The following is a 12,330-nucleotide window of genomic DNA, read 5'->3' on the forward strand; positions in this document are numbered from 1 at the left end:
GTTGAGCCGCGGCTCTTAGATACCCTCACGCGGTCACCACCCCCGTACACCGTCCTCCCCGTTCCCCGTGCGCAGTACTGTTAAAGCCCTCCATGCGCTCGACCAAGAGATGGTATCCATCCTCCACGTCACAACTCCTCGGACGATGAGAAAATAGAGCGATATCACCACACCCCTCAACGGTACCGTGCGTTTCAAGATCAATACCAAGCCGCGCAGCAGCCAAGTCCGACGACGAACCCACCCATCGCCAAACCTGTTGATCGTTTGAGTGAAGGGGAGATTTTAGACAGCGTCCCCGTCGCTTTACGGCAAAAGGCTGCTCTCCACTGGGGCGACACCGTGCGATCACACCACGATCGCTGGCGTGATTGAGTGCGGGAAAAGATGGACACACCAGCCGAGACCATAAAAATCTACCACATCACGGTCTTTAATTGTCCGTTCTCGCCCTCCTCCTCCCACCAAAAACCACGACCAACAAAACCAATTCCACGACCACCACCACCACCACCACACCACGCCAACCCAAGGGGCAACAGCGGCGACCCGGACTGCTTCCGTCTCCAGCCATCGTACCCTCGCTAAAGTGGAGTCCGTATTAAATGCAAGAAAAACGGTCAGTCCTGCCGGAGGAGATCACCCCACCAACATGTTTTACGTTGCCCAGTAACAGCTCGCTCGACTACTTCCCCAGTAATACCTTGACGCATTTCACCACCCAACAAACACAACCCATGCATTTGACTGGTGACTGGGAACGTGGGTTGGTAGAAATACCCGACCTGGTTCAACGTGCGGCAAGACGAAGTGTGGTATGTCTTCTACTCCAAAGAGGACTCGCAACGCGCTAAGCATAAGCTAACATTGCTAGCAGGCTATTACTCTTCACCTAAAGACCTCGCCTAGGGACTGACCGACTTGTTGACCCACTCACACACATCCCTTTACTTAAGGCTCATGCCGGTGATTTGACGTTCGCTTTCGATGATCTGCAGCGGAAATACAGCCTTCGGAAACAACTGCAGCTCATGAATTTATCGTACGATTGGGTCATGGGGCCCGAGGATCTGCTGCATATAGGTGCCGAGGATTTACAGGCCACCACACCCACGCTGTACATCATCGTTCGGACGTCATCGAACCACGTGTTGTGGGAGACACGCTGGCCCCGCTGCTGCGGCTGTTCACCACGAAAGGGAAGTACGGGCAACACATCTCCAAGACCTTCCAACACGTGGAATACACCACAGTGCGGTGCAAGCATTTTTCGACGGTCAACCCGTCGCATTTGAACAGCGGCGCATTACCATCGCAATGACTGCCGTAGACAACCCCGCCATCTACCGATCCTACATCGACTATTACACCAAGCAAGCCGGCAGAGATGGGTTTCTTGTGTTTCGGGGTGCGGTTGTACAGCGCGGTCACGGCTTGTTTGGCAGTTTCATCAAAACGGCGCAGCCCTTGTTAAAGCCGGCTGTGAAAGCGCTGGGTAAAATTGTGTTACGTACCCCGACTGAAAGTCATGGAGAACGTGTGGGACGAGGGAGTGCCGGTGAGCCATGTTTTCAAACGACGAGCTCTGGAGGGGGGAAAACAGCTGGTGATCAAAGCCGGTCGCTACATCCAGCGCAGGATGTGGGGCAAGCTGAACGGGGCGGGAGGGGCGTCTATAAAACGGATGGTCCGACGCATCGCTCCCACTCGTCACCTGTACGCAGGACCCAGAAGACGTACATCTCCCACTCGTCCTCACTTCCCCGTTGGGCCCAGAAGACGCACGATTCTAATGTATGAAATACGGCATGGGTTTATACTGCATCATATGATACATACATCCGTTTTAGTTGACGGCCTAACAACACCTAGGCTATCTGTAAAGCTGAAAATGACACAAATCCAACGAATACACTATTGCTGACATCAGTTTGACAACAGGTATATTCCTGTGTAATATTTTTGCGGGACGAATTTCTACATGTGGTCTCTAGCTTCTGGTTTTATAGAATAGCCTATAGTGTCACATAGTTATCTGTTGGTATCGGCAGTCATACCTTTTCATGTATGTGCAGAAGCGAATATCGGGGGGCGATAACCTGCGAACATGACGGCAAGTGGGCATAGATTAGCCCTACAGCGCCATCTGTTATTGTTTTATTCAATTTTACATAAAAGGCACCAAATCCAGAGAATATGACGACAGAAACGAGTTATGCCGATGACGTTATTGAGTTTTTTTTCTAACAGGCCAGGCGGCAGGTGTGCCGGATTCTTTGTCGGGGTGAAACCCCGAAGAGGATATCAACAGACGAATATCCACAGCGTATATGACATTGGCTTATAATATATATACTGTTGGACAGTGCAGAAGAGACAGCTATCAGTATAGCTATATATCTATATATCTCCATTATAAGGCGGCTACATATCATTGGAAATACGAGGTCTACGGGACCAATAATATTACGACATGTGAGCGGTTTAGGATATACTGGTCGACCAAAAGTAGTCATATACGACATTGTTATATGCGGTCGTCTGAATGACACCGTGTAAACACTGGTCGACCAAAGGCAGACAAATGTGACATTCTCTTATATATGGTCGCCTGAATGACTGTGGGTATAAAATATATATTGTGTTCTTGGGCGACCGTTTTGAAATAAAAGGAGACATTTAGGTGACCAGCTTAACTTTGGGCGACCATTCTTGGTGTTTATGGGAATCCTATATTTCTAACAACTTTGATATATACAACATTGTCTTAAAATGTATGAAAATTGGCATAGTTGGGAATACATATTTACACACACACATACGCACCTAATGATTAAGGTTAAATAACAATAAAGTACGACGTAAACCTCACTCATATATACATAACGTCTTCAACTCACTATTTTGATATTTAATACTGGCATCTTCCGACAACTAGTGTTTCAAATTTCCACCCCTCTGCTAAAATGGATGTTTCATATTGCATCTCTCCTGTATTCGGTGTTCCGTCTGGTCATCACCTTGTTAAACCGCCTTTTGCATTGATGTCTCATCATCAGCATGTCATCTTAGTGAATGTCCACATTCTCGTTTTAAACGTTTTTTGCTGTTTCATGCATTTAATCATATGTTGATTGCAAAATTGCCTAATATCACCATGGAAAGGTAGGGGTGTTGTTGTCTTGCAGAAGGACTCGTACACACAGCACCTGTGTACAAAATGTATGCCAGACACATACATGTGGGCAAAGGCTTACTCGATCTTCAGATGCATGTCCTTTGATATTATGCGCCTTATTCTATATGCATGCCTTCATTCCAGGCTATGTCTTCATTTATTGTTATATATGAATTACCTCCATTTATTTCACACTACACAGGCTCGTTGTCTAGCCACCCGAAATTGATTGTTCCTGCACTCACAGACGAGCGTGCTGTTGCTCACGCAATCTGTGTATTGTTAAATTATACATTCCGTTTTACACATGTGCACCTGCATCGGGTGTACATCACCTTACAAAATCAGACAAAAACAGAATATCCATTAATAAATTAGCATACTGCATAGTTGGAACCACAAACCATTGCAATTAAGGACGTCTTGACTTGTGCTGTTGAAACTGCTTTCGCACTGTATACCAAGTGCATATTGGTATACAACAAATGAATGAATTTCACTAATTACTTCAGTTTCTGCCAAAACCATTAGTGCACCTGCAACTGTACGGGTGTCTTAAGCTGCTGCTGCCTGCAATGTTAACTTGGAAATCACATATCCGTTAAATTAAGCCATTGCACATAAAAAGGGATGCTTAAAGTATACTTTAATATGGAAACAGGTAGATATATTTGTTCTCAAAGTCACAGCGGCCACACTGGTGTCATCGCTCTAGTTTTACTCTCCGTGCTGTTCGTCTTTAATTATATCATATAGCTAGGTGCATGAAATCCAAAAGTTATGGAGTCACGCGTGTCAATTTTACTATGTAATACCCTATGCATTAAAAACTGTTGTTGCAGGCTATAATGTATTCATAAAGCGTGGACAATGTTATGAATTAATGTATAAAGCTAGATGTGCAACCCTGTGTTTAAATGCTGATATCTTACCTATACATTGGCAGGTAAGCGGCCATATGCATTTTCCTTGCAAAGCACATAAAACGGTGTTTTATGAAGGTATGAATAATGTTGAAAATTAAAGAGCCCCTGGTATTTATTTATTTTTTAAATATTATTATTTTTGTTTGTTTTCTTCTCCTCTTTTGTCTCGATATCCCTGTCGGTTAAAAATATAAGCTGGACTGAACTGAAGGTAGATCTAAGCCTTGTGTAACTATGTAGGCCCACACTGAAGAAAAAATTATACAATGATAATACACCCCAGATTTATTCCCCTTGTTAAAACTGTCCTAAAATGTTAAGCTCTATACCAAACATGTTTGAGCCTTGTCATCAATGCTTTAAGATTAAAACCACACAGCAACACAATTGCGGACCAAGAGAAATAAGCTGATAACTTGGAAGCATACGGTTATGTAACACTCGCTGTGTCACTTTGAATGCAGTTCACCAGTAAATTTCAAGTATCCAAAATTGGACCATTTATAGTACGAAATACAGCATGTGTTTACACTACGGCGAGTGTTCGGGTATACCAACTGTGAAAGAAAAGTCCTTTTTTGAGGCGATGTGTCCGCACCAGACTGGGGCATAGCAGCGTAGACACTAAGCAAAATGATGACATTCTCATTAACATGATCCTTATTCCAGGAGTTCAACCGAAAGCGCAGCCGACGTCCGTGGGGGCTTACCGATGACGTTATTATTTTTTTTTTTTGTCTGACTGGCCAGCCGGCCTGTATGGCTAATCTAAGCCCACTTGTCATCATGCTCGCTAGGTCATCGCCCACCGCTATTCGCTTTAGCACATACACCAAAAGGTATGACTGCCGATACCAACAGATAATTGTGTGACATGACAAGCTATTCTATAAGACAATCCAGAAGCTAGAGACCACGAGATTTCCCTGGTTGCAAACTAAGTGGGTGAAGAAATTCATCCTGCAAAAAAATTATTACATAGGAAAATTATTATATAGGAAAATGCCTGGCACATCTCCGACAAGTAAACTTTGCCAAAGCCTCTGCTTCTTCTCCTCCTCCTTCTCCGTAAACCATAATGGCAGTGTAGCGTCAGTAGTATACTCTCTGGTGTTGTCTAGGCGTTGTACCCGGAAGAAGCGTCACTCACTTCACACACCTTGTTTTTTTATCCCATCAGCGCGAACGTCCACGAAATTCAGGCGCCAAAACCGCGCGATAACCTCATTGGTCAGTTTTGGCGCGAATAGACCTCACCCATTGATCAGTTTTTGCGCCGAATGGAACTCACCCATTGGTGAGTTTTGGCGCGACATGGAGCTGAAGGAGCTATTTTATTTTTAGTAGAGGCCCTAAGCGGCCATGGCAACAGCTGTAAGAAGACATACTTGCATGGTAATTACAATTAATTTATCCTACGATCACTTTGTGGAACGGGGCACAGGGCGCAGCTTTGCAAGCAGTTGAATGCAACACTGACAGGAGCTATCAGCAAGATACACCAATACTTTCTCATCCCTTGGTGTACAGGTCATGCAATATCTTGTTACACTTCTCACATGTATCATATATAACAAGACGTGTTCCATGAGTAACTCTTGCGCAAGGCATGGATATATAAAAACAGGCTAATGTAGCCCAATTGCAATATCCCAAGGAATATCTTCTGTATAGTCTTAGCCATGCCAGTTAAAACTTACATTTTTAATAAGTAGACTAACCACCAGAACAGGTGAAGAATTCTTAGGACAATGAAATAATTCTGTGAACAGAATAAAAACATTGAGTTAGTTTTATCTTAAGAATATGAAAGATATATCAAGATTGATAACCAACTGACCCCTTAAAACAGTGTAGGGCCTAGTTGACATAATATAATGACCAACGAACTTCTACGTATTTCATTATGATGATCTAATGTTAAAAAGTTGTGGAAAATATCAAATAGTACAGGATTATGAAAGACAACTTACATCCTATTCCCCGACGAAAGCCTTCCAAATTGACAACTATGACAACTATGTTAAACACAATGTGTGTGTTCTGCGAGATTGTGGTATAAGTATATGTGAATGTGTGTATTCTGACTGTGGTAAAAACTTATGGACAACGATTGTGGCTACCTTATTCTATAAGATATCAGATACTGACTTGAAACGCCTTTCCCAATACATTGCCCAAAGCATTGAGCAATATTCCAAGTCTGAGAGAAGTGGAACAACACCACCAGAGTACCTCAGTTGTTCACTGACAAGTCACAAATATATATTTACCATCTGGTAATCAATGTGGAAGCTATGTCTCTCTCACAACTAGGTGTAACACAACACTACCAGTAAATAAGGAGTAGGTTGGTAGGATTTTTTTTATCTGGCCAAATAAAAATGACAGATTTTAAAAAAAATTAACATCGAGCAAGAGGAAAAAAAATTTCATCAAATTCTCTGGATAAACTTTGGACTTGAGCCCTTTTAGGCGTGAATGCCCAAGGAACACATTTTTACCTCATAGAATTAGACAGATAAAAAGATTAGTTATCAAGCAATGAGAAAAATATTGATCCAATTTTCTGACATGTCCAGAGCAGAAGGGAATATGAATTTCTTTGCCTTTGTTTGGAGGATAAAACATCACAGAAATGCAATTACTAATTAACACTTGTCTAATCTCTAAACCAAAATAAACAACAAGTGCAAAGTCACAATAGGTGCATGTGATATTCTGCATAAAGTCGTGGTCATCCGGGATTGTTTAAGTGAATTGTCCATGTTTGATAGAATGTCAGAAATTTGTCACGACATATAAAGTTGCTTGTCACAGCTAAAAGATACGGCTTTCATCACTGAGTATTTGAAAGATAACCATAGGCAAAGTTTAGACAAAAAAAAATCAATAACCAGTCATATAAGTATGCTCGGTGCAATTAGGCTTTTGACATGAACAGCAAACAAGTGTTATTTTAATACCTTAAGTACCACAAAGTGTAACCCATCAGGTATCAGTCTCATAAAAAAAAAATGTAAAACTGTTTAACAACATTGTATACATACCATGACCACTAAAACTGGTCATCTGCTGGATATGTTTGGTAGTGCTGTTTATATTATCAGCAAATGTTATAAATACACAAGCTGGTTTGACATATATTTTCTTGTATCTGACGTACTGAGTAAAATGTTACCAAGCATTTCCACCACAATCTTGCAGCCAGGTCTTGATATGTGTATAAACAATACAGGAAAAACTGTCTTAGAAAATTCTATAAATTCTCCACAACTCTTCATACTACATGCTGAGTGATGTCAAAGAAGGATTGATGGATAAAAATGTTGAGATACTAGTATAATGTATGAGTGAGTTTGTATATAGTTTATTATCATGTATGATCAGTGTGATCAGCATGATATCCTGTAACTGTACAGAGTATTGTAGTACTCCATGTTGTCATGAATGGCTTGTTCTGCAGCTTCTGACAACTTCGGGTCTTCCTTTGGGCTGGTGGCCTGAGGCTTCAGAAAACCTGTTGTCTCGTTGAGCACCTCCTGCCACCCAGGGAATGCTTCCTCCAGGTCTGACATACCCCCACGGTCCCACTTCAGCATCTTCTCAGAGAATGTTAGACCAGTCTTCATGCAGTACTTTTTAAGCATGCGATCTGCAACAAATATTCAGCTAGTATAGTAAACTCATTATTGATAACAGGGCGTTGCGTGCTCGCCCTAGCGTATTTATTCATTTCTTTATTTGATCGGTGTTTATATGTCATACTCAAGATTATTTCACTTATACGATGGCAGCCAGCATTATGGTGGAAAAAACCGGGCAGAGCCCAGGGGGAACCCTCTAGCCTTAGAAAGATTATGGATGATGTACACAAAATGTGTGTACAACCAAAAATGGCTAACCATTTAGTTTGTCTTTCCTCTGACCTAAAAATTTGTTCAAAGACTGTATATTTGCTGGTAAATTAAAATGTCATGAAATATTGGTGCTGGTAAAAAGTAAAAGTTTTCTAAGTTTTAATAAAATACTCACAAACACACAAAATGAAAATTTTAGTCAAGGAAAATTTTTAGGTTATTTATGGTATTTATTTAATTGGTTATAAACATCTTTCTAAGATCAATATAAAACTCAAACAGGAAACATGATAAATGAGTAATTTGGTCAAGGACAAAATTTCACATCATTTATACAATTGGTTTCATTGCTTATCAATGATCAACAAAATGCTCAGAAACAACCAAAATTAGCCTCTTAGTCATGGATGAAATTTTAGGTCATTTGCAGTATTTGGTTTCATTGGCTATTTTAAACACCTGTCTAGGACGTATCAAATGCTCAGAAAAAGGTAAAGTGGGCATCTTAGTCATGGATGAAATTTTAGGTCATTTGCAGTATTTGGTTTCACTGGCTATTTTATACAACCTGTCTAGGACCTATCAAATGCTCAGAAAAAGGTAAAGTGGGCATCTTAGTCATGGATGAAATTTTAGGTCATTTGCAGTATTGGTTTCACTGGCTATTTTAAACACCTGTCTAGGACCCATAAAATGCTCAGAAAAAGGTAAAGTGGGCATCTTAGTCATGGGTGAAATTTTAGGTCATTTGCAGTATTTGGTTTCACTGGCTATTTTATACACCTGCCTAGGACCTATAAAATGCTCATAAAAAGGTAAAGTGGGCATCTTAGTCATGGATGAAATTTTAGGTCATTTGCAGTATTGGTTTCACTGGCTATTTTAAACACCTGCCTAGGACCTATAAAATGCTCAGAAAAAGGTAAAGTGGGCATCATAGTCATGGATGAAATTTTAGGTCATTTGCAGTATTTGGTTTCACTGGCTATTTTATACACCTGTCTAGGACCCATAAAATGCTCAGAAAATGGTAAAGTGGGCATCTAAGTCATGGATAAAATTTTTATTCATTTGCAGTATTAATCTTATTGGGTATTTAAACATTATACTAAAGAATAGTCCAGTACATAGTACATACCAACACCATTGCCACAACCTTCATACAGCATGATACCCATATTTGCAGTTACTGTTCCTTTTTTTTTTTTTGTTGACTTACCTGGATTTTCAAGAAGGTCATCAGCATCTATCACTAAAGGTGTTTCCCCAGTCTGCCCCTTAATCGTGAAGAATAAGTCGTGTAAAGATTTGAACTCTGCTTGAGCCGGATCAAAATAATTAAAACCTGGAATACAAAGTGAAACAGTTTATCAGGCAGCAGTTCAATATTCTCTACAAAACCTGATAAAATGCATCAAAATAGCTTCATGGAGTCAGCCCAGCAGCAAAACTATCTTAACACTTCATTCAAAGAGCCTCGCTACAAAAGGGCTCAAGGCTTATAAGGAGCAGGATGTAGCTCTGTGGCTCGCATGCAGGTGAGGTGTGGAGTCAAATCCAGTTTTATAAGGAAATGTCTAACAGTATGTTTCCCGCCCTCTATGTTGAAAGGGTCTTTTTGATTCCGCAGGCAGAGGCGTTTGCGCAGTCTGACGTTTGTCTTCCATCAACCATTTACATTAAGTCTGTCAATATGGAACTTTTCGTGAGTCTAAAGTCTTGACTGGTGCGTGCTCCAGATCCAGAAATTTCCACAAGTCCTGCGAGTGCCACTGTCCTGGAACTTATGTACTCACCCTTTGTGGAATCATTGAGTGAGGCCTTGTAGAGGGAGGCCACTGTTTTACGGGGGTGACGAATCAGGAAGGTGTGCACATACCCCTCAGGTAACACCTCGTTAAGTCTATCCATCTGGTTGCTCAGGAAATAGGCCATATCCTTGGCAAAGATAACAGAAAATTCTGAAATAAACACAGCACACACAACTTTCAGAGACAAACACAGCATATTTGTTTTTGGTCCTTCAAACCCGTGAACCCGGAGTTTCTGGGAGCTTAACACCCATAAACCCCTGATAATTGGACTCCAGAGCCAAAAAAAACACATCCTCCCCTCCCCTATGGATTTTCAATTGCAACAAGACTTCCCAGTGGTTGTATTAATGTTTTTGTGCACAAATTTCTTTAACCAACTCCAACAGTATTTTAAAACACTATCTTTTTGAGTTACCATATATTCATACACCTGTTGTTTGCATGCCCATGTAAATATACATATCATTTAAATGTGAAACAAATCACAAGGAAATGTTCAAAACTTGACAAAATGGCTGAAAGGCAAGTCCTTCTTCCATTTCATTAATAAGTAATACCTCTCCATCATGCTGTATTTTCCAAGACTAAGAGGCCAAACAAAGAATAATCTCTAGCCAGCCTGTGGCTACAAAGCCAAACTAAGTATTTCAATGCATATTAAGATGACAGTGCAAATATTGTGTGACATGCATTAAATTTGCACTTGTGAGTAGCTATTTGCGCAAGCGTGTGACAAACAATTAAAAATGATTTTATTAAAAAATTAGTGAAATATCCCATAAACAAAATCGGAAATTTTGAAACACACAGGTTTCCAAATAGGCACTTGCAAATTTCAGAAGACAACAAACACAAACAATAGAATCTTGTTTCTGAGTGCAGCACTGGCCTTGTCCGCGATCAAATACTGGCTGCTCTCTGCAATTTCATGCCTCAACATGAGCAAATATATTTTTGACAGAGCCATCTGTGAACAAAACAAAACCGGGTTGGCCACATACTTACAGCTTTACGATCAACCACTTCAACTCTGTGTCAAGACTCCCTGAAACATGGCGCTCATGCCAGCAAGCTGCTCTGTAATATTGAATTGTGTGACACCATGGGTTGAGTGGGTTAATAAGGGGTGAAGTTTCTAATCACAGTTGTGCTGAGGAGACATCCGATAACCAAGGTTTCCTCCATCTGGGCAGGACAGTACATAAATACACTGCATGCTGTGTCCCAATGGCAGGAATGAATGTTTTGTTCATATTTAACCATAAATCCAAAATTATAGCCAAAAAAAAAACACAAAAAAAAGGAAAAGAAAAAAAATAATAAACTAATGAAATTGGGCTTTATAAGTCCTCTACTGCATGTTTGTAAAAGCCGATACATTTGTAGAACACAAAATTACATGTAACCGCCTCCAGTGCAGGTTCTCACAGTCTTAAATTGAATGGTAAATTACTGATGTGCCAGTGTGACACTGCACATAACATCAGACTAACACAGCCTTGAACACGCACCCACCCACACACACACATACATGTACATACATAGAATATTAGTTTTCATAATTTGCCCAATCCAACACCTGTTGTTAGCAGTCTAAAATAGGCGTCGCCCTTTAACCTTGAAACCATCTCCTTTGAAAATGTGCAGGTAAAATTTCACCATTACCAATTTCCAGCAAACACTCTCAAAATGACACAATACATTTCGGTTCAGGCTTCACAGAGTGAAACTAAATACCTGGGACTTACAGTGCATATTTTTCCACAGGTGCAAAAAATTTTCTCACTTATCCCAGAGACGAAATTTGCCATCCAAAACCCATTTCTGATTCCAAATGAAGAAAATTCTATAAAACACTTCCATCTTCCCTAATTTTTTCCCAAATACAACAAAATAAAAGTACGTTTTTAATGAATCACAAATTTATCAACATAACTGCCCTTCCATTACCCATCCATGAAGCTGTTCCAACAATTAAATACAACATCTATTCCAGTGAGCAATCAGACAGAATATGTTACCAGTGTAGTTATTTTCAAGAGATTTCTGAATGTCTTTGAAGGACAAGTTCGGTTTCACAGGGTTGCTGTTGTATCTTTGGCTGACACGCTCCTCGCCATGGTAGTACGCATTGGAAAATGGTTCCATAACAGTCTGAAAATATAACATGGGGAGTGGTCAGAAAATTTATTTTTTTACTTATTTGGTTGTTATACTGAAAACTTTTTCACTTACATGGGGGTAGTAAATGTCGTGGATGGAAGAGACCGACCTTTGCTAAGTACGTGACATCCCTCCTGCTTTAAAGCCAAACCAGACAGAGCCGGGTTTGAACTGACAAGCTCACTGGTGACAGAGCTGATACATCGTAATTGTCAAGACTGATATATACCAATACAGAGGCATGTGACAGCACTGGTTTTAAAATGCTTCTCTTTGACTACTACTGACATTTCTGGTACTCTCTTACCTCAACCTTTTTAGCATATGAAAGAACAACTTTCAGTACAATTTAAGCACACTTTTATTTTGATTCGAGACAAAGCTACACT

General features: G+C 40.5%; 1 protein-coding gene across 2 annotated transcripts; it reads right to left on the reverse strand.

The window, feature by feature from the left end:
• Positions 1 to 5,949: 5,949 nt before the first annotated feature.
• Positions 5,950 to 11,875, reverse strand: LOC135468761 (uncharacterized). 2 transcript variants are annotated; one of them, XM_064747174.1, is made up of 5 exons: positions 11,800 to 11,875; positions 10,784 to 10,855; positions 9,761 to 9,925; positions 9,184 to 9,309; positions 5,950 to 7,759 (listed from the first exon to the last, which is right to left on the reverse strand). In XM_064747174.1, exons 3-5 carry the CDS (start codon positions 9,897 to 9,899, stop codon positions 7,500 to 7,502), a joined length of 525 nt encoding a protein of 174 aa, XP_064603244.1. In that variant the 5' UTR covers positions 9,900 to 9,925; positions 10,784 to 10,855; positions 11,800 to 11,875; the 3' UTR covers positions 5,950 to 7,499. The 2 variants fall into 2 exon arrangements, with proteins under 2 accessions (XP_064603244.1, XP_064603243.1); XM_064747173.1 differs by lacking the exons at positions 10,784 to 10,855; positions 11,800 to 11,875 and having other exon boundaries at positions 9,761 to 10,374.
• Positions 11,876 to 12,330: the final 455 nt, after the last annotated feature.

Source organism: Liolophura sinensis, chromosome 6, assembly GCF_032854445.1.
Source record: "Liolophura sinensis isolate JHLJ2023 chromosome 6, CUHK_Ljap_v2, whole genome shotgun sequence".
NCBI lineage: Eukaryota > Metazoa > Mollusca > Polyplacophora > Chitonida > Chitonidae > Liolophura > Liolophura sinensis.